Here is a 27,253-nt window from a genome sequence, read left to right as displayed (position 1 = left end):
ATGCGTTGCATGTAAGCTTTGGGAAGGCATTATTTTTTTATTATATTAGATATGTTTGCAAAATTAATACCTGGTTTGATAGAAGGTAGTACAGGTTTAGAAAATGTTATTCCACTGAAGCTCAACTTGTAGGATTCCAGCAAGATATAGCAGATATCTTGGATTCAGGAGGTCAAATGGACTGCATCACGATTGATCTGACTAAGGTATTTGATAGTGTGGATCATGGGAGACTACTGGCAAAAATGATTGCAATTGGACTAGACAAAAGAGTGACTGAATGGGTTGCTATATTTCTAGAAAATAGATCTCAGAGAATTAGAGTAGGCAAAGCTTTCTCTGACCCTGTAATAGAAGCGAATTCCTCAAGGCAGTATTATTGGACCTTTGTATTTTCCTATATATATATATAAATGATATGAGTAAAGAAGTGGCATCAGACATAAGGCTTTTTGTGGATGGTGTTATATTCTGTATAGAGTAATAAATAAGTTACAAGATGGTGAGCAACTGCAAAATGATCTTGATAATGTGTTAAGATGGACAGCAGGCAATAGTATGATGATAAACAGGGTTAAAAGTCAGGTTGTGAGTTTCACAAACAGGAAAAGTCCTCTCAGTATTAATTACTGTGTTGATAGGGTGAAAGTTCCTTAGGGGGATCACTGTACGTACCCACGTGTTAATATAAGGAAAGATCTTCATTGGGGTAATCACATAAATGGGATTGTAAATAAAGGGTACAGATCTCTGCAGATGGTTATGAGAGTATTTAGGGGTTGTAGTAAGGATGTAAAGGAGAGGGTATACAAGTCTCTGCAAGACCCCAAATAGAATATGGTTCCCTCTCCAGGATTACTTGATTCAAGAACTGGAAAAAATCCAAAGAAAAGCAGCTCGATTTGTTCTGGGTGATTTCCAACAAAAGAGTAGCATTACAAAAATGTTGCAAAGTTTGGGCTGGGAAGACTTGGGAGAAAGAAGACGAGCTGCTCGAGTAAGTTGTAGGCCTATGTTCCGAGCTGTCAGTGGAGAGATGGCGTGGAATGACTATTAGTAGACAAATAAGTTTAAGTGGCGTCTTTAAAAGTGGGAAAGATCACAATATGAAGAAATATCTATCTCAATCGGAAGCCATATTTTGGTCATCACAATATGAAGATAAAGTTGGAATTCAAGAGGACAAATTGGGGCAAATATTCATTTATAGGAAGGGGGCTTAGGGATTGGATTAACTTACCAAGGAAGATGTTCAATAAATTTCTGATTTTGTTTGAAATCATTCAAGAAAAGTCTAGGAAAACAGCAGATATGGAATCTGCCACCTGTGCGACCGCCTTAAATGCAGATCAGTAGTGAAGGATTGATTTGATACATTAAAAAAAAAAAGTCCTGTCATTACAGTCTCAAGATAGTCATTTAAACACAGACTCATTTAAACACAGACTATCTGGAGAGAATATAGGAAACCATAGAGAATCATCTTCACAACTGTCTATGAAGAATTTTGAATCTTACAGCCTAGAAATACCTACCAGTAACTAAAGTTTTAAAAAATGAACTTGTTCTTTTATATAGCTGTGATCTCAACATCAGCAATTTCAGGACATTTTGAAGCTGAACCATAGGAATGTGATTTTGCGTTCTTTTAAAATCCTTATGCATCAACTGGATTGACATCTGCCTTTGGGGAGATATCAGAGTCAATGTCACTCAGCCTTGGAGGTATTTAAGGGCAACAAGGAAATGGTAATAAAATCATGGGAACACATTGAAGGAACTTCTTTCTTTAAGGTGGGCTGTAAGTTGAGCATTCAGCCCGAAGGCTGGTTTGTTATTTGTTTTACGTCCCACTAACTATTTTTATGGTCTTCGGAGACGCCGAGGTGCCGGAATTTAGTCCCGCAGGAGTTCTTTTACGTGCCAGTAAATCTACCGACACGAGGCTGTCGTATTTGAGCACCTTCAAATACCACCGGACTGAGCCAGGATCGAACCTGCCAAGTTGGGGTTAGAAGGCCAGCGCCTTAACCGTCTGAGCCACTCAGCCCGGCACTAGGGAAATGAGAAGTGAGGTAGTTTCCTGTTGTTTTCCTCACCAAGCTAGAATTTTTTATTACATTTTCACTTTGCCAAGTAGGAGGGAAGAGGGTAAAACCCGGAGCCGGCACATAGCATACGCCTGTCGAATGACACCAACGGGTCTTTACATCGCCATCAACAGCGTCATATGCCCTCACTCCGTATGAGTACTGCAGAAAGGTTTGGAATTGAATCCAGGCTTTTGGCACGCAATCTAGTGATTAGAAATTGTATACTACAACCTCTCCAACCCTGCCAGACAACATTATTTCGACTAATGGGACTCGAACCGGCGTACCACGGTGTCAGACCATATAGACTTGACGGCTTAACGATCAAGCGGGCAGATTGAGAAACGTCAATGAAAGTAACAAATTTGCTCTACCCCATACAGCAGAAGACAGTGCACTGTGAACACTAGGTCTTGCCCATGCCAGCAAAGGCACTAAGGAGGGGGAACTACAGTAGCCTACTACCGTATCATAATACTTCAGGTCACAGGTCAAAAATAATATGACGTACCGGTACAGTATTCATTAAAAGGAGCACGTGTTAAATTCATAATTTCTTACTGCTAGTGCTTTAACGTCGCACTACGTAAGAGTTACGACCAGAATTATAGGTGGCGCTTACTCAGATCGCATGTTTAGGAAAGAGAAAAACCATAGCATAATCGAGCATAATGATGTTAAGGTACCGGTACGTTACTGTATCTGAAGTAGCAGAGAAGAGAGATCCTTCTGTTATGCTTGCCAGGAACCCACCGACCCACTCCACGAGGTATTCTTTCCTATACAGGGGAATTAAAACCGAGATTGTATATATCTGCGAAATGCGACCATTATCTAACACAACTTTAATACTTCATACAACAATGTACAGAAATCATACCTGTTCCTTGAATTGTCATGAAGGATTCAAGCGGATTCAACCACTGACAGTGCCGATTCAGAACTTATTTTGGACGTGCCCGTACACAGCTGTGTCTGTGTCTATTCAGTTCAGATGTAATAAAATCAATGAAATAAATGTAGGACAACCTCACACCATTCTCTCTGACTCACTCTGTGATTACTCATATTTACTCGCACCCGATGTATATAAACAACGCTATCGATAGGCGATATTCAAAACAAAGCAAGACAATCGATTAATCGAATTTGAGGAGTCGTAAATTATTCGATACAATTCTTGATTTGTGTTTCCGGTTGACATAGCGGATGACGTGTGGAACATTTGTTACAAACTGGATCAGTTCGAGCTGTATTAGAGTTCCAGCATGTTTAAGTTGAATTGTATTTTGTGTGGAGTTATACTTTGCATATTTCCATTTTCATCAGCCCTCTACTTCCATATTGGTGAAACTGAACGGAAATGTTTCATAGAAGAAATTCCAGATGAAACTACCGTAATAGGTTAGTTTTCTAATTTGTGTATGACCTCTTATTATTTGTATTGAGTCCTGCCAGCGTATTGTTGAAGAATGAATTTCTACCGGAGTTCTTTTATGACATCTCGAGTTAATTAATTTTAGAACTCATGTTCAGTAGTTTTTATATGCCATATTTTCCTATTGTACGGTGATCACAACACAGTTGAAATGTTTGTGATGCGAATAACCCATAGAAAATGAGGTTTAAAACGATCCGTGTGGAGTTTTCTATTATTTACGAATACATTAAGCTTTACGTATGTTATAAGCCATTTCATTTCTTGGTTATTGTAATTAGGTAGTCTTAATACCTAGAGCATAGAACCATTTGTACTGCATACCGGTAGCCTATAACATTTCTTACATATTTAATAAGTCGGTGTTTCAGTTTTTCCTGTTGTATTTTTATGTGCATTTGTTTGACGAGTGACGTGTTTATCCCCTCCTCATGTGGTGTGGTGAGCGAGTGGCTCGATGTTTTTTCCACTTGATGCATATATTACAATAGAAATACGCACAAACGTGCAGAAAGTGTGCAGAAAGTTCAGTGATTACTCTTTGCTGTATTGACTGAGAGCCTTTTCTCTATTTGAGCACATGGCGAAATGGTATTATTCGCAGCTCGTGGTTACACAGTTTGCAGACACACTGTTCAGTAGGTTGGTGGTAACTTATTTTCACACAGAGTTTGTGATGGAAACAATATATAGCAAGCTTTGTGATTGCCTGCTTTGGGCCTGTCCAGTCTCTGTTTTTATTACTTTCTACCTGTAGTACCCGTCGTTGACGGGGCAATCACTTAGATGTGCATGATTACATTTTTGTCCACCTTTCATATTCCCTCCCATATTTTGAGGCATATTAGTGAGCACGTCTCTCCCTGTCAGCAGCTTGTCATGGCGTACTCACCTCCTTGCTGTCTGTTATGCTTTGCACTTTTGTATTTTTTGCATTATTGCTGATTTTGATTTGATCTCTTCCTTCCCGTATAAATGGAAGCCAAAAATTGGGTTGATATTCAAAGATGGTAAAAATTTATGCTGTGCCTTGCATGCTGTATAACATTGTAAGGAGGTAGAAATGATGCAAATATTAAGTTAATTAATTTCACAGAGGCTTGCAGACTGAACGCTAAAAGGCATTACGGTCTATGATGATTATGTATTTATGTTAATTTCGGAGGAGAGATGTGTTCATTGCAATATCTAGGAACCCCCCCCCCCCCCCCCGGAAGTACATGTACTTTTGTAATCTAATGAAGAGTAGCACATGGCATTCTCCACTGCTGAAGGGTAGCTACTGGCATTGCTATTAGCTGATGTAAAATACATTGTGACGTCATTCCCATCAGTGATGTAAATTACATTCAGTTACCAACCCCATAGAATAAAAGCACAAGTAAGTAGAACCTGTAAAGGAGCATACTGTCCGTACGCAAGGAAAATGCCAATTTGTATCTCTTGCCTATTTTTGCACATCCAGGCCAATCTCTGTTATGAGAACAGTGGCCACTCTTCCTTCGAGGGCCGCTTTTTATTTTTTTAAATTTTTTTTTATTGCTGCAATGCATACTCTTTGCATAGCAAGAAGAAAGGTAATTTTGTAGCTGTAATTTATGTTTACACATCCAGGCCAGTCTCTGTCACGAAAACAGTTCCCCCTTTGGGGCTTCACTCCCTTCGAGAGGAATTTTTTCTATGGCCGCTGTGTATACTGTCCACATGGCAAGTGCTTAGTGCTTATCTTAGTTCGTAAGTAGACAGGTTACAGCTTTGTGCACTGCCCGATCACGTCGTCCGTGGGAAGGAAATGAATGACAGTTACTCCGTGCGTTGATGTTTGCGATACAAGTGGTGACCCGTGGTACTAATGTTGAGTGGCACGGGAAATATTATAATCCAAAGATTACTGACAGATTTAAAAAGCCTTTAAAACATTGCCGGAATAATCTTCGTTGCAGCTCTTTTAAGCCTAATAGTTAGTTACCGGGCGAGTATGTTGTGCGGTTAGGGGCGCACAGCTGTGAGCTTATATCCTGGAGACAGGGGGTTCCAATCCCACTGTCGACAGCCCTGAAGATGGTTTTCCGTGATTTCCCATTTTCACACCTTAATTAAGGCCACGGCCACTTCCTTCCCACTCCTAGCCCTTTCCTATCCCATCGTCGCCATAAGACCTGTCTGTGTCGGTGCGATGTAAAGCCACTAGCACACACAATAGTTAGTTACCGGCTCATGAACTTCACATTTCACTCGACTGCCACTGATATTTCCCTTGCCTTTTAGCTGTATCGGAAAAAGGTTTAAAACAAAATGTCACCATGGGATATTTTCGTAAAAGACAATCGTAAGAGAGATCCATAGAGTTTTATGCTTTGGGCACGTTCTGAAGCAGCCCTTCCTGCTGACAGTTTTTGAATTACTTGTAGTTAAGATCATTTCTAAACTGAAATACCAAATTTCATTAAAATCCATCCATCTTCTTGTAACAGACGCACACAAAAATTAAACTGGAACTCAACATAGGTCATTACAATGACTTCATTATTCTTGTCAGAATACAATATTAAATGGCTGGAATGTCACGGTTAAAAATCAATGCTATCATATGAAATGCTCGATCAAATGAAAAATGGCAGTTTCCTACTTTTCACGAACAGTATTACATTGGCGTTCAAACAGTGGCAAGTCCTAGAGCTGGAATGACCCAGCCACAGACATCGGTGAACACTGCTCTGCTCTGCTCTGCTCTTTTCCATTAAGTGGTGCACGCTTCCCATTCCTATCAGCGCCTCATAGCAGGGATCGAATACCTGGAATACTATGATGGACCAGTGTGTCACGTACCAGTAGTTATCAGAAACATGTATGAACCAGAGGAATGGCATGGTAACAAAGAAAGTTATCTAACTCCCCAGGTACTTCCTGCCAATATTCAGGCAAGCTGTTCTAGTAGGCACACAGGACTAATGCCATCTATCGGAGATGAGTGACACCAGAAGGGACAAAGCACATCACAACAGCAATAGTCAGTGGAATGTTTAATTTTAATCATTTATATTGGTTTTCAATATTGTAGGTTTTCTTCCGACTATGTGACAGGGCATCCAATGTAAAGGGTGTTTTTCTTTCTCTTTTCATGATGTTTCTTCACGATTTTTTCTCATTTTGCGAGTCCACTTTACTTTTTTCCTTACCGATATGGGATGATGACCACGCAGTTTATCACCTTGAGACAATCCTGACTAAAACAACTACCGTTGCCAGTTAACATGATCGAACAATATTTCCATCATAGGTAATAATTTTATATTATTCTCTATTGTAGAGCAATATAATTCTTGGAGAAATAATAACACACAACCTAAATGAAAAAATCTCAGTCCAAACAAGAACAAATAGATTAGCTAAAGCACAAAAATTAACATGGGATATCTAGAAAAAGAAATGTCTATCAATAAATGCAAAAATAAAACACTACAACAGTTATAAAACCGGAAGCTACATATGCAGCAGAAACAATTTTTCACCTGAATAAACAATCAAAGACTGACAGACTTCACAAAATTGAAAGAAGGATTGGAAGAACCTACATCAACAAAAAATACCAGAAAGATGGACAGTGGCGGTTAATACCTAACAAAGTCGTGTACAGAGAGCTAGAACCCATTACAGATATTATGCGTAAGAGGAGACTGGGATTCTTTGGACATATCATGAGGATGCAGGATTCGAGACTTCTGAAACAACTAGTACAACACAATCTCATCTCAAAAAATACCACAACAGGATGTAAATGGATCAGGGAGGTAAGAGAGGATCTGAAGGAAATAGGCCTTACAACAGAAGACACCACAAGTAAGGTAAAATTTAATACAAAACTCAAGAATACAAACCTCCACTTTACCCTTAGACAAAACAAACCAACAATACACATATTTTCAACTGAGGAAAGGGCATGAAGATCAGAGCGTCTGAAGAAGTAGTACTGGGAGGACCGCAAAACCCGCATAATCCCTTCAAAGAGACCTGAACGACGGACTGACTAAAGTGATCCTATGTGGTCGTAAAAGAAGCAGTATAATGTAAAGCAAGAGCTAAAAGGTATTTATTGTAACTTGTTTACATATAACTCATTTGAAACTAGTTTGTCTTGCTAGAGACCATCATCAGTCAAAATCAATAAAGTTAAGGTAAGACATGAATTATAATAGATAAAATTTATGAACCAGGCGTGTGTTTTTGATATTAGGTGCAAGACAAGTAAAGAGTTAGATGATACACTCATCACGATCACACATCTTTTGTAAGTTCACAAAGTTTTCTTCCAGTTTGAAGAATGCACTTCACAAAAGGCCAGGTTAAACACAAATTCAGTTCAGCTGAAAGAAGTGTGAACAGAATAATGTTGATATGAAAGACCAAAACCAGTTTCAAATATATGTAACTTTTTTTGGTTACGGTACAGTAAGTAGTATTGAATAGGTTGAAACCTTTTAGCTCTTGTTTTACACAATATTTCCATGTCAGCAATGCTCGGCGTTGACATGGACCAAGGAACAAACAACTAAATTATGAATATCCCTGTTATCATTTTCATGTTTGATCGCCAGGAGATCACAAGGATAGTCTGACTGCCTGATCGCTATTGCTCGTTTAGCACCACCCGGGGGTCACGTGTAGGGCAATTTAAGGTTATACTTATGGATGTGAGCCATGTTCAACCCTCTTCAATACATTTGTGATCTTGATGTAGAATTATAAATAATTTTCATCTATGCCATACAGTAAATAAATTTGTTATCAAAGCTGGTACGGTAAAACTGCATAAGCCATAAATGATTGGAAATTGTAGGCCTATCTTATATAACTTTTGTTATGTTGTATTTATCGATACCACCACTAATAATTTTGATATTTGAGAATTAAATGTTAGGCCTTCCCCTAAACTACCACTTCATCTGGTATGAATCAAATTATTAGACTGTAGTACCTTATTTCTTGACATTATATAACACTTTTCATTAAATTTTATTCAGCCATTTTCTCATGGCTCGGTGTTCGTATGGACTAACCGACAAAAATTTAAATTCATAAGTATCTCTGTTATCATGGCCGGTAAGCAAAACTGTATGACATAAATGATCAGAAATGTTTTGTTTTGTAGCTTTTGATAGGACCACTAATGACATAGAGAATGAAATTTTAGGCCTTCCCCTAAACTACCATTTTACTCAGTATGATTAATATTATTTATAGCCTAGATTGTTGTGCCTTATTCCCAAACTTTATATACCAATTTTCATTCAATTCTGTTTAGCCATTTTCTCGTGATGCACATACATACATAGCCGGATATGACTGAAAATTAAAAATCGTTTTTACTTCTTACTATGGACACGATCAATACAGAAATACCATTCCTTTTTAATTCTGAGCAATGTACAGAACAAAATTCTCATTTTATATATGTTAATGCTGTTCGGGGGATTAATTAAGTTATGTGTCTGCCATTATCTAATAATCTTTTTGTTTGTCCTCTAAAAGCAGCTATCATCATGAAACTCGTATAATAATTTTCTAAAGACTGGTATTGAATCTGCTTGCAGTTAATTACAAAGTGGAGCTGTTTGATCCAAAGAGTGGAGGCTTCATGCCATCAAGTCCTGGGATTGGAATGCATGTGGAGGCTCGAGATCCTGACGATAAGCCAATATTGTCCAGGGTAAGTATAGTGTTAGCCATTTCTTGCTGTTACGAAGAACAGATCATGGTCAGGCATCAGATTCTGGTTGTAGCAATAATATTTATGCAGAATCTTCACAGTTCTTTTGTATTTACAGCAGTTGTCAACGAGTGTGCTATGGTACACTGTTGTGTCCTGAAATCCAATAGATGTGCTGCAAAACTTCTGAGCCTTTGCAATCTTGGTGGAAAAAGTACTTACAGTAAATTCACTGAATATTTATTTTGAGAAACGCCTGAAAAATACTCTCGGGCTTAAACATGTTTACAGGGAATTTGTTGGCTTACACCATACTAGAAAAGATTAGTTATAAATGAGAAAATGAGCTTGTCATTTTGTACACAAAACTTGATTCAAAACATATCCTATTCAATGAACGAAAGTCTTTCATGTTTCTTATTCCTCTTCTTTCTGTGTATACTGCTTTCACAACACGTGTGCCTAGATTGGTGCGTTCTCACTTTTGTTACTTTTACATTCTATCACCGACTTGTCTGCAAATTTTCTCCTTTTAATTAGAACTAGATCCAACGATTTAATTAAATATCTTTTTCAGGTATAATCTATTATTACATGTTTTCCTTTTCAGGTATTTTCTTATTTTATTTACACTTGAATTAGTTCGACAGACTGAGGAACCTCACAGTTACATTGCTGCAATTGATTGCTTGTAAATGGAGGAGTGGAAAGAAATTCTTTCAAATCTGGTTGAACGATACAAACAGAGGGACATCTATAACATAGATGAAGTGGTCTATTTTTCAATAGGTTATTTGTACAGAGGAAAAAGTGCAAAGTACTGCATTACTTTTGTCGTGATGCAAGATTGATGTGTCAGACAAGTGTATGCCTGTCATCATAGGCAAAGCAGTGAAACTAAGATGGTTTAACATATTGACAACCGGCCCCGGAGATCTCCGTAGTACTATGGCCAGCAGTTGTTGACGGGCCCTGGAGATCTCCATTTTTACGCAAGGGCACTGTTTGTAGCTTGTTGTGCTATCTGCTGACTATAATTTTAACTACTTTCAGTCGTGTCACGGAGTAGAGGGATCGTAGATTTTAGTGTTGATGTATTTTTTTTATTGTAGGATCTTTTTAGCCATGGAAACTTTGTATATACACAAGCGTTCTTACGTGCCGAGAATCATTGTACATGGCAACGTACCCTATGTGATGACAAAGTATTTCAATATTTATATGCAAATTCATTATCTCGTAGTTTCTCAGCTGACAGTAGGTGACGAGCTACGAGAATTCTCTCTGTTATGCACCTTGTATTTCCGTAATTATTGACGAGTTTGTGGGTGAGATTATGAATTTCAAATGGTGTAGTCATGGAATATAAATTATTGCTGCATCTTTCTTTCTTTAAACCTTCATGTATTTAACAAAATAATGTCGGATATGTAGAGCTATTCCCTGAAGCTCCAGTGCAGATATCAACATGGCACAGCGTATTCAGTTGCCGACAGCTACCGATAATTGTGATTAATTATGTACAAACCGGTTATAATAGGTAATGAGTAACAGTGAATTAGATATTTCTAATGATTAACGGCTAACACTAAATGGGAAGTTGCCGTAAAGAGAAATCCTTGCATACTTGATAACGATGAGTACACGAATGGCACAAACAAGGCCTTCATACTACACTGTGCTTAGACTGTTAAATGGAGTTACAAACGGTATTGCTTTGAAAAGTATCACAACGTACAGACTACAAAGCAACCTAGTGAGTACATGTTCCAAGTTTGAGGTCGATGTCTTGAATAGATTTCTAGTTACAGTAGTTTGAGTACAGCAGTGTAATTTCTTTCTTGGAGGCTTGAACTATCCAGTCTACGTGGGGTAGCAACCTCCGTTCAGGGCTGTCGTCAATGTGTTAAGAATGTCAACAGGTAACCAGTGCAGTACTACAGATATTATTTTTGCATTTTCTTCATGAACTGGGCACTTCTATGGGTGCTCAAGCAAGAAAAATGGTTTTGTTTTGAAATAACTGGGCTGTCGTAGGTTATGATCTTCATTTCCGTGTTGGCATATAACTAATAAGATAGAGTTTGAGGGATGTTCCACCATTCAACACATTGTAAAATATATTAAATTTATTGGGCGAAGACTGGTTTCGACTCCCTTGGAGTCATCAGTTCTTGTTGAATATCAAATCAAAGGGAATATGATAACAATCATCATTAGGTTGCCTACATACAGTTCGACTGGTTGAAGGCAGATAGGGGTAGGGATGGTCAGCACAGCACCATGCTATGGTTTGATAATGTACTCTATCAACATAAGGTATCAGTGATGCTCTTGTTGGTGGCAAGTTTTCTCCTAGAGTTTCTTTCTTTGTGAACATGATAAAAAATTATATACATAACGGTGATTGCCTGAAAATACATCAGTGGGTTGCAAAACATTACCTTGAAATGTAACGTACACATGTTAAGCAATACTTGGAACTTACAAAGTTCTTGGTTCTGGCTTAGACTGTCGTGTGTTCATGGAACACTGGAAACAGATATGCACTGGTTGAAAATATACGCTATGAAGGGTTTAGTACATTATAGGCTTTTTTTCCCTGCAGATTGTTGAACTTTTTGCTTGTAATTCATTTGATTTGTTTATTTTCCAGGTGTACAGTTCAGAGGGAAGGATATCATTTACTTCGCAGACACCTGGAGAGCATGTCATATGCTTATACTCCAATAGTACGAGCTGGTTCAGTGGATCTCAGTTGGTTAGTATAGACCATAATAGTGCAATTTTTATAATACAAACTAAGGTTTTATAATAGCAGCAGTGATGCCTTCTAGTGGAGATGAGTGTAAGCAGAAGACAGAGCCACACCTCGGTTAACAGCAATAGTCAATGTAATGTTATTGTTAATTTTTAGGGTCTCAGGACATTGTGAGCCATCACATTTAGTTTTCTTCTGTCTTGGCAATACTAGGGCATTCAAGGCCTTTGTGTTTCATTACCCCCACCTCATTCTTCCAAGTAATTATTCCATCATGCATTTCTTGCCATTTCATAGTCATCTTAATGATATTCCTGATCAATAAGAGCTAATGGCAGCATTGTTCTTCAGCTTTTGAAAACGATTACAACAACCAGTTTCACCGTCAGTTTGTTACTGTGATGACTGAACATTATTTCCATGTTAGAAATGATTGTCGTCAGTGGATTTAGCAGTAAAATGCTAATTCTTGGGTACTTCCATTGATTGTAAATTGCATTTTCTATATTTTTTGTTGAACTGATATTTCCAGAAGTATTTGGAATTATGTAATAATCACAAATCTCTGTTATTAGTCATACAGAAAAATTACAAGATTAAGAATTGTATTTGGCATGACTTTTATTTTGTTTAGATTGTGGGAAAGACATTTACATGGTGGAGCACACTTTCTTTTAATGCAAGAGCACCAAATAAGCTGAAGAACTGTCTCTAGAGCGCATGGTAACATACACATAACAGGAGCATAATGGTCTTTTTCCTCTTTCAATTCCCAGCCACAGTTTAATGGTGAAGGCAGATAGGGGTAGGGATGGTCAGCACAGCATCATGCTGTGGTTTGATAATGTACTCTATCAACATAAGGTATCAGTGATGCTCTTGTTGGTGGCAAGTTTTCTCCTAGAGTTTCTTTCTTTGTGAACATCCACCCCCTCAGTTCTCCAATGTTTAATGTATTTGTGCCAGGGACATAAAATTTACTTATAAACTATTCTATTAAAAGTCTACCATTATCAAGAAAATTTTCCAGGCTTCCAAGTTTGTTAATAGCTTCAACAGGGTGTCCACCCGTATGGAAAACCTGGGAAACAGGGAAATGTCAGGGAATTTGATAAATAACTGGAAAACCTGGAAATGTCAGGGAATTCAGGAAAAATTCTGGAAATTCATTCTTCTGCCAGATCAATATAATATAAACACATTTTTCAGTTTTTATAACATTACTCTAGGGCATGTCTTTTATGCCAGGAATAAATCATAATGAAAAGTTAATAAAGTGTGATCTCGAATGTGAAGTAACCAATAATATCAATAGCTGTATGATAGATTGATTGAATTTTCAATGTTTTGATCTGCTTACTATTGAATATTCTGTGTTGTTGAGGAATGGCGAGCTTGATGAATTTGGCCTATATTGTGTTCTCAGTTTTTCTAATCTCTTAAATGCATGGCTTCCACAACAATATATGCATATAGACAAAATTCCACAACCCAACGGATGACTGTGTTTGTTTACTATGTAATGACTTGTGCGATAGTTATTTACCTCGTAAAATGTAAAAACAGACACAAAACACTGACTGAATGCAGAAAAGTGTGAAATTCTGTTAAACTTAATACTCATTCGAGTGCTCATGATCATTATTATTAAATGCGCTGACGTAGGTAAGCCTTATGTAAATGTGTAGTGCATCGCAACACCATTTGGGCTGCGCCACGTTGAGTTTCCAACCTATCTTTCGTGTGAGGGATTCGGAAGTTTTGAGGCACGACTAGTAGCTTGTAATATCATGTGTAATTTTGTGAATACAGAACAAGATTTAAAATAGTGACATCACATTGTGAGATGAAGGTTACCGGGCAAGTTGGCCGTACGGTTAGGAGCGCGCAGCTGTGAGCTCGCATTCAGGAGATAGTGGGTTTGAATCCCACTGTTGGCAGCCCTGAAGATGGTTTTCCGTGGTTTCTCATTTTCACTCTAGGCAAATGCGGGGGCTGTACCTTAATTAAGACCACAGCTGCTTCCTTCCCATTCCTAGGACTTTCCTGTCCCATCGTCGCCATAAGACCTATCTGTGTCGGTGCGACGTAAAAAAAAGGATGAAGGTTGTTTGTTGGTTAAGAGATTTTGAGTTTGTGAAGTATGTTTGGATGTATTTGGTCTTGATCCAGTGAATCCCAAGCTGCCATTCATATCGATTTATATCGGTTGAGTGCAATTTTGAAACCTAGCTGACAATTGTATTGTCTACATCACCATGGGGTTTAACTACCTCACTCTGTGTGTGTGGTACTGTATAGGTTTAATAGTGTTCATTGTAGATGGAATTGTATTTACACCTGTGTGTTGGTTAGTATATAGTTAGTCTGTGTATCATACCTCAGTATAGTTCATGAAAGTCAAGTGGCAAGAATGTGACTAGACAAAAATTGGCACCGTGGTCTCGATCAGCCTATTCTTGTTTGTGTCGGATATTGTTAGGAAGTGCATGCACTATCTTAGAAGGATTTGCGAATTTGTTTTCACTTGTGATTTGCGTGTGATTTTTGTAGTACGGTATTACATTTTACGAGGGCTGTGTGCCGCAGTTATATTGCATCAGCTGTTACTGATGCAGTAGAGTGCTGGCAGCATAGATAAGGCAATGCTCACAGGTTTTATGAACTGTCAATTTAGAAGAATGCTGTGCGGAATTTAGGACTATTTAAAAGATTTTTACAATATCCTTATCTTCTTTTTTCAGCTAACAATATCTTCATCAAAGCCAAGAAAAACTTTGTTTAATGAAAGGTGGCTGCTTGATGGTACTTTCAGAACATGGTTGAAACCCATGCATCAAGACAAATTTTCAGCATATTGCATAATATTGTAATCTGCATAATATGTAAAACATCATTTACTGTTAGCAACATGGGGAACCAGGCATTAAAAAGTCACATGGCAGGAAAGATCATGCCAGTAGTGTCAAGTTCAGCCAGTTCTCATCATCCCTTTCAAGTTATTTTAAAAAGGAACATTCGAATAGTGAAGTAACAAGAGACAAACTCAGTAGAGAATACCTGGCCGCGCACAAGTTGCCCTCTGCCTGCCACAGCTACCACAACAAACTTTATCACATATGACTCCACTTCTTCTTCTTCTTCCATTAAAGAAGGTTAACCAGAGACGAGATGTCTACAGAATTATCTTTCAAGAGAGCAAGTAACCAAAGCTGAGATTATGTGGTGCATGCATACTGTCATGCAACACCATTCTTTACGTGCCAGTGAAGCTAGTGTACGTTTGTTTCCAGTAATGTTTCCAGACTCTGAAACAACTTCGAAAGTTCAACTGCACAGATCAAAAGTTGCGTATAGAATCACTCATGATTTAGCTATTTCCATAAACAATTCTTGAGTAAGTGCACACATTTCACCGTTGGATTTGACGAGTCACTGAATAAAGTTTCTCAGATGGATCAAATGGATCCTGTAGTTCATAGTTTCAATCCTGATACTAATGAAGTATGCACTTCTTATTTTGATTCCATGTTTCTTGGTCACTCTACCTCCTCAGATTTGTTAAATGGTTTTTTTGCAAGCACAGCAAGGACTCTATCTAAAAAAAACTTACAAATTTCAATGGATGGTCCAAATGTTAATAAAAAGTTCCTTCAAAATTTTGGTAATTTATTAAATGATGATCTAGATGCTCCTATTTTGTTGAACATTGGATCTTGTGGCTTGCATCTGTGCACAATTCATATAAAATGGCAGTAAAAGAAATCCTAAAAGTTTCAGACAGATCTTCCATTTGCATCACTCCTTTATGAATCTTTTATTGATGATAAATGTCATGACAAGGTTTGTTAAGTCTGAGTTGCTGCAGTCTTCAGAAAATGTCCTAAAATGAATTTAGACAGTAAAGAAAATCTGCCTACACCTAAAATTGACATAGGTTCTGCTGCTAAAGCAGCACTTCATGGCACTCCTGGATTAAATGATAGAGATATGTTAGTGTTTCGCACAGATTGTCTAAGAGGAATGGTAGCTTTATGCCAGAAGTTACTGGAAAGGTCACCGCTGGCATATAAACTGACTAAATTAATTTCTTGTTTCGATCTAAGTGTAGCCAAGAAGCCTGTAAGCAACAGGCTGCTAAGGATAGCTTTAAATGCCTTTGTTGAAAACAAATGGATCTCGGGTAATGAAGCCGATCATGTACATAGGGGGTTCACTTCTGTTTGTGAGAATGATACTTTGAAAGAAGTGAATTCTTTGACTTCTAAATACGAGAGGTTAGACCGCTTTTGGCTTCACTGTTTTTCCAACAGTAAATTTGAAAACAGTAAAGTGGGCTTCATTTCTCAAAATGATACTAATATTGATTCATGAAAATGCTTCACTTGAACGTGGTTTTACTTTTAATAAAGAAATTATAGTCAAGAACATGCTACAAGTATCCCTTGTAGCACAAAGAATAATAGATGATGCTATCCCAAACCCTGGTGGAACTGAAAAGGTCTCCATTAATAAGAACATGCTCCATGCTGCAAGGAGTGCTCATGCTTTGTATGTTCAAAATCTAAAGGAGAAATGTGAAGCATTGGAAGTAGAAGATTCTTTGCAAATAATAATAATAATAATAATAATAATAGAAAGGCCGCTTTGTTGCTGAAAGAATTAGAAGAAAAGAAGTGGAGGGTGAAGGCAGAAGCTCGACAGTCATTGGTGGCTATGAAGAAATTTCTTCGCTGAAGCAGTAATGGTAGTACATTTAAAAAAAAAAACTTAAAGTGAATTTAATTAGACTAAATTAAACTTCCAAGTTTTGAAATTTAATATGCACATTAATTGTTTTTTTAAAAATGTATTTTAATATTACTGATACTTCCTTTATAATTTTGTTTTTTGTCATTTTATGTCTGGAAAACAGGGAAAATGTCAGGGAATTTTAAAATCTGGATTTGGTGGACACCCTGTTCAAGCATGTCTTTGCCAATGTTCCTGTGATGTCACTTCTGGGCAGTGCATGCGTACCTAGTAGTGCTGAGGTTTTCCTTGGGCCCAGGGAATAGGTTGTTTGCTGGGACTGATCATTCTTTGATTTTGACCAACTTCAGTTACAAACATAGTGTCCAGTAGAAAGAGCTTGGACCACCACAAAGCAAGGGCGAAGACATCTGTATCAGGTGATGAAATATGAAGTTGTGTGGCACCAAGACAGGTGAATATGGAATGTAAAATGATTTTTGTATCTGCTTGCTCATGATTGTTTTTGAGTTCCTCTGTTACAATACCCATTGAAGACTTTGCTGTTTCCCACCAAGATACAAATGAACACTTGTTTCTTTCAGCTGCATACATTATTGCTGTCTCGGATACGTAAGCTGTTAATTCATCTTTAGTGTTGGTGTGCGGTGTTAATAATAACTTCATAGAAGTGTACATTGTATCACTTATCTTGTACTGGACAGGTTGTGTGTTGCCAGCTGTTTTCTTACACATAGAATATTTCAGTGAATCTTCTCTGTATGTGTCGAAGAATAAATGGGTTTCATCATAACGTGATGTATTTTCCATTTTCCTGTTAAATTCGTTTGCAAGACACTACAGGTTTTAAACAGTAGGTTGCTTTTTCATTGCTTGTACTTCTGCCATGCCATCAAGAACTACTATTGTGAGTTTATTAGATGTATCTACTACTGAAGATTGATTTGAAGTGATTTAAATGATTTTGATAATGGCTGCAGGTTATCAGTTGTGTGTCCCGCATGTCACAAGTGGCAGTGAATTGATCTTCCAGTGGTTTCATCAGTTTACATCTAAGGCGAACATTGATCGAGGAACAGCAGAAAATTTATAAGTACCCAGTGACTCCTTCAAATTGATATAAGGTAGACTTCTTGACATAACCAGCAAACTTGTAAACAGTGATCGATCTGCCTTTAGTCGAACAATTGTTTCTCCCACTTTTGTTGATACTTTTCTTGAAAGCAGAGTTACACAATTTTAATATAACTTGCTTTATTTTCGTCCATAAATACGTTAAATCAGACTCAATTCGCTCAGTTTTGAAGCTGGCGTATAACTCTTTGCCAATTGCTGACATTCTCGTTGTATCAGTCTAAATTTCTTCGCTGAAAACAGCCTTTGTGCTGATATTGATAAGGTCATTACCATCTTATGACATCGGGTCCATTCAATTATTCAGTGCATTGAAGACTGTAGTCGCGTCAGAAATTTGGCGTTTTGACTTTGATGTTGTAAGATAGTGATGATGTACGTGACCACATTCTGCAATTCCCGTCAAGTCCTTTTGCTTCTGTGGCTAGCCTTGACAGTTCAAGAGCGATCAATAAAAACCTTGCCAGTACACTTCTCTTTTGGTAATATTTATAAGACCTCCTGCTACCTTCATTACTCTATTTTGGTGTACTAAAGCCCTGTCTGCACCCAAACCACAAAATGGTATCTTACTCTTGGTTACTACCCAGTTCCCTTTCATAAACTCTTCCCAAAGATTTGGGTTTGTGTTTTCTATCTGCCTTATATTAGCTAAATATCAAGCGATCATACTTGCATAGTTTGTTAAATCAAGAACAAAGAAATATCTTACAAAATCTTCCAATGAAGCTAGGTGTAGCGCCCAATTACCAGTTCTTGCAGATTGTATGTAACTCAACATAGTCCCACCCATTTCCATGTATTGTGAATAAAAATAACAGCACTATCATTATTTCCCTTAATAAATAACTGATGGTAGCATGTTCAAAACCAATGATGGCATATGTAATGGACCATAACTCACAAATAAGATATACGAAAAAGTTGATAAGAACTAATAAGTTTGTTTGTCAAATCGTGGACATCAGAAATCGTTCTATGCACATTTTGCTTATAAACACTGGAGGGAGTTATTAAAGAATAAATGTCGCAAATGGTGGCCATCTTGTATTTACGACATCATAAAAACCAAACGGCGGAATTTAAAGGTAAACACCCAGTACTACAGCATTATGTAGCATACAGTAAAGAGATTGCACATAGTCGCACCTTCCCTTCACAAAAAAATACCACGGAGTAGGTAAATGTGCATTATGCTCCTGGACTACTTGCTACGCCACTTTATACTGGGATTGATTGGGCGAGAGCTCATCTATTTGAAGATTGCATTGTATGTGGAAATTGTCCTCGTCCTTTTTAATTTCATGTTAATATTCCCGTCCATAGATACTCTTTTAATATAGAGTATCTTGGTGTTGTTTGTTCAGTAATAGAAATTATACCTCATTTTGTACATTGTGGTAAAGAATTCTTTGAAATTTTTTTTGTGACTACTCTTATGATTTAGTATTGCTCAATATTTTTTAACAAATGTAAATTCTCCTTGCAGCGTGTCCACTTGGATATCCAAGTAGGCGAGCATGCTATAGATTATGCTAATGTGGCACACAAAGAGAAGCTGTCAGAAATCCAATTGCGTGTTCGCCAGCTCCTGGATCAAGTGGAACAGATCACCAAGGAGCAGAACTACCAGCGAGTATGTATTTATCTGATTGATAGTAATGAATAGTTTATTTCTTTTTAGGTGATGTTAGATCTAAAATGTTATACATTGATTTCCTTTCTACTGCTGTTGTTATATCTTGTATCTGTCAGTTCTACTGCCACTGCCTCTCATACCCTGTCAGTTCTACTGCCACTGCCTCTCATAATTACTGTTGTCATTCATCTGTAGAGTTCCATTGTATTAGTTTTCTCTGACAATCAAAATACTGGGCGTTTCGATCTTATATGTGGTTAACTATCTGAAGTTTCCCGTCAAGTTCATATAATCCTCCCAAACTTGGGCCAGTATTCATAGTATTAGATATTAATACAGCAATACAGTAGAACCTCGACAATTTGAAATCGGTTAATTTAAAATGCCGTCTTAATTCGAAGAATTTCTCGTTCCCCGAAAGACGAAGTATGGTTTTGCATGGTATTTAAATGGTTTAATTCGAAGTACAGATAATTCCATAATTCGAAGAACAATGTTGGTCCCATTATCGAAATAAAATAAAATTCTGAATTAAAAGTCTAATTCGAAATTGTCTTTCATTTTGTGAAAATAATATTTTACGGCGTAATTTAAATTTTAAAAGCCTCCGAGTCATGACAGAACGAGTCTTTCAGAACGTGCAGGAGTATTTTTCCAAACTTTGACTTTGGTGAGTCTACAGTGTGCTTCAGAGTTGCCTAGTTGTAGTGAAATCATAGTTCTTTTGTATTCTTGTAGTTACTCATTTTACTTTGTTTTAGTGTGCAGTTATAAACTTCGAAATTATTATATTTTGTTTATACTGTGTTTTAGTTTATTGTTACAGTATTCTAGTTCAGGGCACGTATGTTCGTTTTTGTGTTGCGAGATAGCTAAGCGGCAGTATTCTTCCAAGACACTGAGCGAGAAGACAAAAATTATAAGGGAGGTCGACAAAGGCCAAAAATAAAATTGGAAATAGCTAAAGACTTCGGAATTCCTGTGTCCACGCTTTCAACATTTTAAAAAAATCGTGAGAGCATAGAAGCTCAAGAAATGCGGGGTGTAAATACAACAAAGTGAATGTGCATTCAAGGAGAAACACACTGATTTGGAAGTGGAATTAATGGAGTGGTTTCACCATATTCGAGCGAACAATATCCCTGTTGAATGTGAGATTATGAAGGGGAAGGCAAATGAACTGGCGCTGAAGATAGGGCTGGAGTTTGTGTTCAAACGGGTGGCTTCAGCTTTTTAAGGAAAGGCACAATATCACATGGCAGGTGGTGTGCGGAGATTGGAATCAGTGAACACTAGCGATGCAGACAGTTGGCGAGAAAGCATGGCTCACGTAATCAATTCATATGCACTGAACAATATCTTCAGTGCCGATGAGACTGCATCGTTTTTTAATGCCGAGCCCAAACGGACTTATGGTTTTAAAGGGGAGAAGTGCCATGGTGAGAAATCTCACAAGGATAGGGTTACAGTCCTTCTGTGTTGCAATGTGGATGGAAGCGAAAGACTTCCTCCCCTCGTCATAGGCAAGTTCGAGAACCCACGTTGTTTAAGGACGTCAGGCACTTTCTGTGCAAATATGAGGCATCTAAAAATTCCTGGATGGCTGGCAAAATTTTTGAGGAGTGGCTGTTATGCCTTGAGTGCAAAATGGCATGCCAGGACAGAAAAATACTTCTGTTATTAGATCAGTGCGCTGCGCACAAACATAATTTAATTTTAAAACGTGCATCTTCTCTTTCTACTGGCCAACACTACGAGCTACTTGCAGCCCCTAGATCAAGGTATAATTTCATCTCTGAAACGTGCCTACAGAAAGCGGCTGGTGCATTACTTTCTCCATGAGGCCGCTAGAAATATTCCGGCAGGAGAAATACACAAGTGGAATGCGATGGATGCAATGTGGGGTGTGACAGTTGCCTGGGACGCTATTCCTTCATCGACAATCAAGAACTGCTCTGTCGAGTGTAGTTTTGGTTTGTTAAATGAAGTAGAAGAAGGAGAACAATACAATGAAGATGAATGGGAAGAGTTACGGCAAAAGTCTGATGTCAGTATAACTTTCGCCGAATACATCACCATAGACCATGCAGAGACTAGTTCAGAAGAGAGGATCCTGCCATGTTGATCAGCTGTGATCACGTGACGCCAGAGGTAGCTGCAGCTACAGCTGATGTTGAACACGACGAAGATACGGCACAGGTGGCAACTATTCCGTCGAAAAATTATGTACCTGCCGCTCTAGCCGTGTTGGATTCTGTGATAAGTGCAAGTGATGCTGACGACGTTACAGTTAAGGCTATGGCCCATGTGGTGCAGTTAGTAGCTAGTGTTTATAAAAATAAAAATAAATGAAGCATCCTCTCATTTTCTTTAGCAGCATTAAGCCTAATGTGTGACAAAAAAACCTACTGGACCATTAAACATTCGCAAAATTTTCACGTACTGTACAAAGTTATTTATTATTCTTGATGTTTGTGTTAAATATATGTCTGGGTTTTGAAATTTGTTTTGTTGATGTCGCGTGTTTCCAGTTGGATAGTTTTGTTGGATCCCCTGTGCAAGTGCACAAACATAATTTAATTTTAAAACGTGCGTCTTTTTCTGCCAGCCAACACTACGACCTACTTGCAGCCCCTAGATCAAGATATAATTTCATCTCTGAAACGTGCCTACAGAAAGCGACTGATGCGTTATGATTGTATTGCGTCATGCATATATAGCAGATTACTCTGTCTTTGAGCCATATTTTGTTTTTCCCAGATGTGAGGTTACATTTGACAGTGTATGGTGTTATCCAAGAGCATTATTTGAATAAATGCACCTTCTTGGATACATTTCGGAAATATAATTTTTTCTGCAGCATTTGAAAGGTGATTGCATGCATTAAAGGATCTTAGAATATTTTGTGCTGCAGCAAGGGTTGGCATTTCTGAATTTCGAGTTGGTGGTGGTTAATTCGAAATCATGGAATTCGAAGTCCGATTTTAGTATCCCAACGACTTCAAATTAATAAGCTTTTACAGTATTTATTTATAAAGTCGACTTAATTGTTTCTGATAGTCATAGTCATCTGTGAAGTTCTACATTGTTAAAGTTAGATTTCATAAAGGGTTACTTACACTAGTATCAAAAAGTTTAAACTCGCCTTAAGAAGACTCCAATTCTTGTTATTTATTAGGCAGCAGATTCACGATATTTCAAATTGTAGTAGAACACCTATTTAGCGTTTTTTACAGGTATCTCATTTTTTAAAATCCTAAATGGGGGTTTACCATAAATTGCGGTTTCAGTAGAAAGCACACCTTTTCCAGAAAGCATTGCCTGTATTAACATAAATTGCACCATCTCATTTTATTTACAATAAAACAAGATCTGTACCCTGCACACTTCTGTAGTTACAACTTCGTACTGTTTGTGGTGAAGATTACTCTTGTGTCAGACTGCTCCTGCGCACTGTGCATATACGTTTTCATTTGTTTCCGGTATTGCTCTTTTTACTATATTTTTTTCTCTTCACAATTGTTTTTTCACGTCAACTGTTCTAAGTATTCTATAGGAGCACAATTACTTATCCAATTATATTGAATTGTATTATATTTATCTATATACTTACTTTCCTGCGACCGAAGTAAAGTACTGGATCTTCAAGCTATTCTCCATTTTACTTTGGCGTTTGAAACCACAGTGCCTGATATTGAATGTGTCGTGCTGATCACCGGGAGCTGGCAAGTTGCTTCAATGGACCTACTCGTCTTCAACTCCTGCACGATCATGGATCTTCGTATGTGTTCGATTGTGATGTGACTTTGTGCCTGACAGTGTTTAAAAACTTGCTCATTGCTGTTCGTAAACATTGTGGGACTTTGCCTAGCGCTGCGTGTGCCACGCTGCCGCTCAGAGAATTGTGCACTGTTTTCTTTTGACTGACTTTCATTTTACTTCTTCTGAGTTTTACATTGTCTACCCCTGTTCATTTATATCGCCTCTTCTACTGATCCGGAGTGTACTTAATCTTTTCCTTTTCCTATGCATTGTTTTTCATGTTTTAATCGGCTGACGATGACCTGGACTAGGGTCAAAACCGGTGCCATTTCTACTTATTATTAAATGAGAATGTAATTTACTACATTTCTTATTCTTTTGTATTGAATAGGTTGAATCTATTTTTTCAATTATTTCAATTTTAACTGTTTGGATAGTGTCGAAGTTCCACGACGGAAAGAATAAAAATAAATAACAGGAAAGCTTGTCGTATTTATGGATATCTAGCAGGTGTGGCAGTAATAAGTTTTATTATCATAATGTTTAATTTTGCACGTTCGTTGTCTCCATATTTTGTATTTTTTGTTTGGTGTCTCCGAAAATCGTAAAAGTAGTTAGTGGGGACATAAAATCATTACTATTATTATTATTATTATTATTTAGGTATGTTGGTTAGTAAAACAATCGTTTGGATTGTTTTTATCGCATTTTAAACCTACTTCTCTCCAAAGATTATGTAGGCTATATTGGCCCAAGTTAAAAGATATTAAATGATCACTTTGTTAATGATCTCGCCTGCTATATTAATAGCACAATAACCGTGAATATTTCTTAACTAAAGTAAACTAGTTCCTCATCCAGAGGTGGTGCAGCCCCCAATGGATGGGAGCTGCATGTACCATTTTTACTGCATATGAACTTTCCTGTCATTCTTAAATCTCTGGCAGTACGGTATCGGAAATCAAATTCAGGCCCCTGAGAACGGCAGCAAATTGTGCTAACCATTACGCTGATGGATATTCATAACTACATAAAACAAACACGTAGCATGACTGATGCGTGCTGTAATTGCACAGGTCGGACACTACCCTATTCACCTATTTGTATGACGCCAGCAGAGCTGCAGTAGGCTTTCGCTACAGAGGCGACATTTCTTAACTACGAAACACAGATGTACCGCATGACTTTGACGCATGTTTTTAGTGCGTGGATTGTACAGGCGAAACTATTCACAAATTTGTGTGATGTCATCGGAGCTGCAGTAAGGCTTCTATCCACTTCGAAGCGGAATCGTTGTTCTTCTCTGATGAATTACGTTGGGGGGTCTTGTAGGCGTGATTTATTTTTTCATTTTCTTTGTCCCAAAAAGGCCTGGAGATCTAATACAAAAGTAAATATTGACCTGGAAATAAATTATTTCTAAAATATCACATACAGTAATTGCTTAGAATGAGGTGATGGGCTTTTTCCTCACTGTCACTTCAAGGCTACTGGACCAACTGAGCTGAACTTTAGTTTGAGTATATCTTAAATATTCAGTTTAAAGATTGGCGTGATGTTTCAAGAATTAACACTTTCAAAGTGGCAGCCATTAATATGTAGGTATTTACTAAACTTGTATCTGTTTTCTCTGCTCAGAACCCACTTATTCAAATGGCATATTTGCAGAAAATATGATGTACATGCAACATTCTAAAAGTGACATCATGGAGGAAACTATCTCTTAAGATTTTAGATTTTCTTCAGCTGTCAAATAGTAATATTGAACAACTGTTTACAACGGTCAGTGGGAGGCCTAAAATGATCAAAAGAAGAAAACAGTGATTCCTGTTACCAACAAAAGTGATGTGGAAAGGATCTCTGAGAACTGGAGAATGATAAGAAAACGAAATGGTCAAAAAGTAGAGACAGAGGAGTTAAGATGTGTTCAGCTTAGTAGTAAGCATAAGAAGAGTGTAAAGACCATAAGTGAACCATTGAGTAGGTTTATTAATGAACTAACCATCGTAAAAAAAGTGTATGAAGCACACAATCCCAAGTTGAAGAATGGAACAAGCACCTCAGTCTCTGTCTCAACATCAGAAAGATATACCTGGAAACTAATCAAAGTGATTTTACCATCCAAGTCAGTGGGGAGAGGTTAGCTAAAATAGATAGCTTCAAATACCTTGCATCTTGCCTGCCAAGTGACTGGAATTGACTATGAAATGTGACTTGGTTGAGGTGGAGGGATGTCACTGGCGTACTTTGTGACAAAAGAATGCCTCTTCGTCTAAAGTCGAAGATATACCGAACCATTGTACGTCCTGTTGCTAAATGCCAACCGTCCAACAAAAGCACTGGAGACCAAATTCACGCCATGGAGACGCGAATGCTCCACTTGTCGATGGGCATCTCCTTAATGCACCATATCAGGAATTATACAATTCATCAGAAAATAGGCATCACACCTTTTATGGAGAAAATGCAGGAAAGGCGCCTCCGATGATCTATGTGTAGCACTTGGCACAGTTGCTGATCTTGCCTTCCATTTTGATGTCAATGGTGACTGCCCACCTGGACGACCAAAAAAGCGCTGGCTAGATGCTATAAAGAGGGTATGAGGCTTGAGGCCAAATGATGCGCATAGTTGTGCAAAATGGCATTTTCAGTTGCGTGACAATGCTAGGTAGAAGGAGGAGATTGTATTAAAGGAAAATATTGTGGCAATTTATTTCTTGTGAGGCTGCCCCTAATGTGGAGCTGGATATTGGCCAGCGAGTAAATGGTGCATTGGTCCATTGTCTTAACAAGGCTTGACCATGTTGTCAAAGTAAGAAAGATTCTCAGTGTCTTACCAATACCCAAAAAATACAGGAAACTCGTTTGAGGTGAAGAGAGAGCTGTAGCGTTTTGACACCTCAGATCAAGATTCCTGCCAGTTAAAACTGCACAAGGAATCATCAGCAGAAAGTACAGTATAAGACAGCAACTGAAAGGTGATTGGAATAGACCAATGAGTGACGGGAGTTATTTAACACCTTCCCTTGAGCTGGTTTTGATTTGTCACGGGTTCAAAGTGAAACATAAGACATATCACTGAATGTGCATCCAGGGCCTTCTCTAGATCTGTGGAAGACTTTGTGAATGCTTCTGAGCAGGGTTTAGAATATCTAAGCAATCTTGATTTAGTTCCCGTGGTGTCAGATGTATTGTATAGGTTTTGTATGTATGTAGATATAAATAGATTATCTCTGTAAGAATACTTTAGTTGATGGCTATCTTTTACAGTGTGTCCTATCTGCCTGTTTCAGTACCGTGAGGAACGTTTCCGCCAGACGAGTGAGAGTACAAACCAGCGTGTTCTGTGGTGGTCTGTTGCACAGACCTGTATCCTGCTAGTTATGGGAGCCTGGCAAATGAGACATTTGAAGAGTTTCTTTGAAGCCAAGAAGCTTGTGTGAATAAGACTCCTAATTAGAAAAACTTTGTAAATATGTTCTGTTTGGAGTGAAAGCTTAGTGTGAAATTTCTCAGAGTGATGGTTATTGATATATAAATGTTTAGACTTGAAAAATTTTCTAATCCAGACCACAAATTTCTGATAAACCTAGAGAAATAAGTTCAAATTATATATAAAAAGTTTGTGATCAAGAAACAAAATTCCCAAAGTGTGATAGGTATTGAATATTGAGCACTTTAGTCCTGTAAGATTAGGGTTGTAAGAGTTAAAGTACTTGAAAATTTTCTAATATTAAAAAAAAAAAACATTTTTGTATAAATTATCTTTATTGAATAATACATGTTTTCAGAATGGTCATTATTATAGAAAACTTGTGTGGTCAGTATGAAAAGGTGGTCCCATGTGGTAATACTTGAACTGCCTACAAGTATGCCTAAAATTCACAATTTGCTGGGTTACAAAATTTGGTCCAGTTCATCCTCATAGTGATCATCAGCATTTGTACAGAGTATTTTGCTTTTCCTA

General features: G+C 37.7%; 1 protein-coding gene across 1 annotated transcript; it reads left to right on the top strand.

The window, feature by feature from the left end:
* Positions 1-3,294: 3,294 nt before the first annotated feature.
* Positions 3,295-27,047, top strand: eca (eclair). The gene is made up of 5 exons (XM_067152648.2): positions 3,295-3,497; positions 9,123-9,238; positions 11,895-11,999; positions 19,375-19,521; positions 26,580-27,047. Exons 1-5 carry the CDS (start codon positions 3,362-3,364, stop codon positions 26,727-26,729), a joined length of 654 nt encoding a protein of 217 aa, XP_067008749.1. The 5' UTR covers positions 3,295-3,361; the 3' UTR covers positions 26,730-27,047.
* Positions 27,048-27,253: the final 206 nt, after the last annotated feature.

This window comes from Anabrus simplex, chromosome 8 (genome assembly GCF_040414725.1).
Source record: "Anabrus simplex isolate iqAnaSimp1 chromosome 8, ASM4041472v1, whole genome shotgun sequence".
In the NCBI taxonomy this organism is placed as follows: Eukaryota; Metazoa; Arthropoda; class Insecta; order Orthoptera; family Tettigoniidae; genus Anabrus; species Anabrus simplex.
This window is presented reverse-complemented; position numbering and strand designations above follow the sequence as displayed.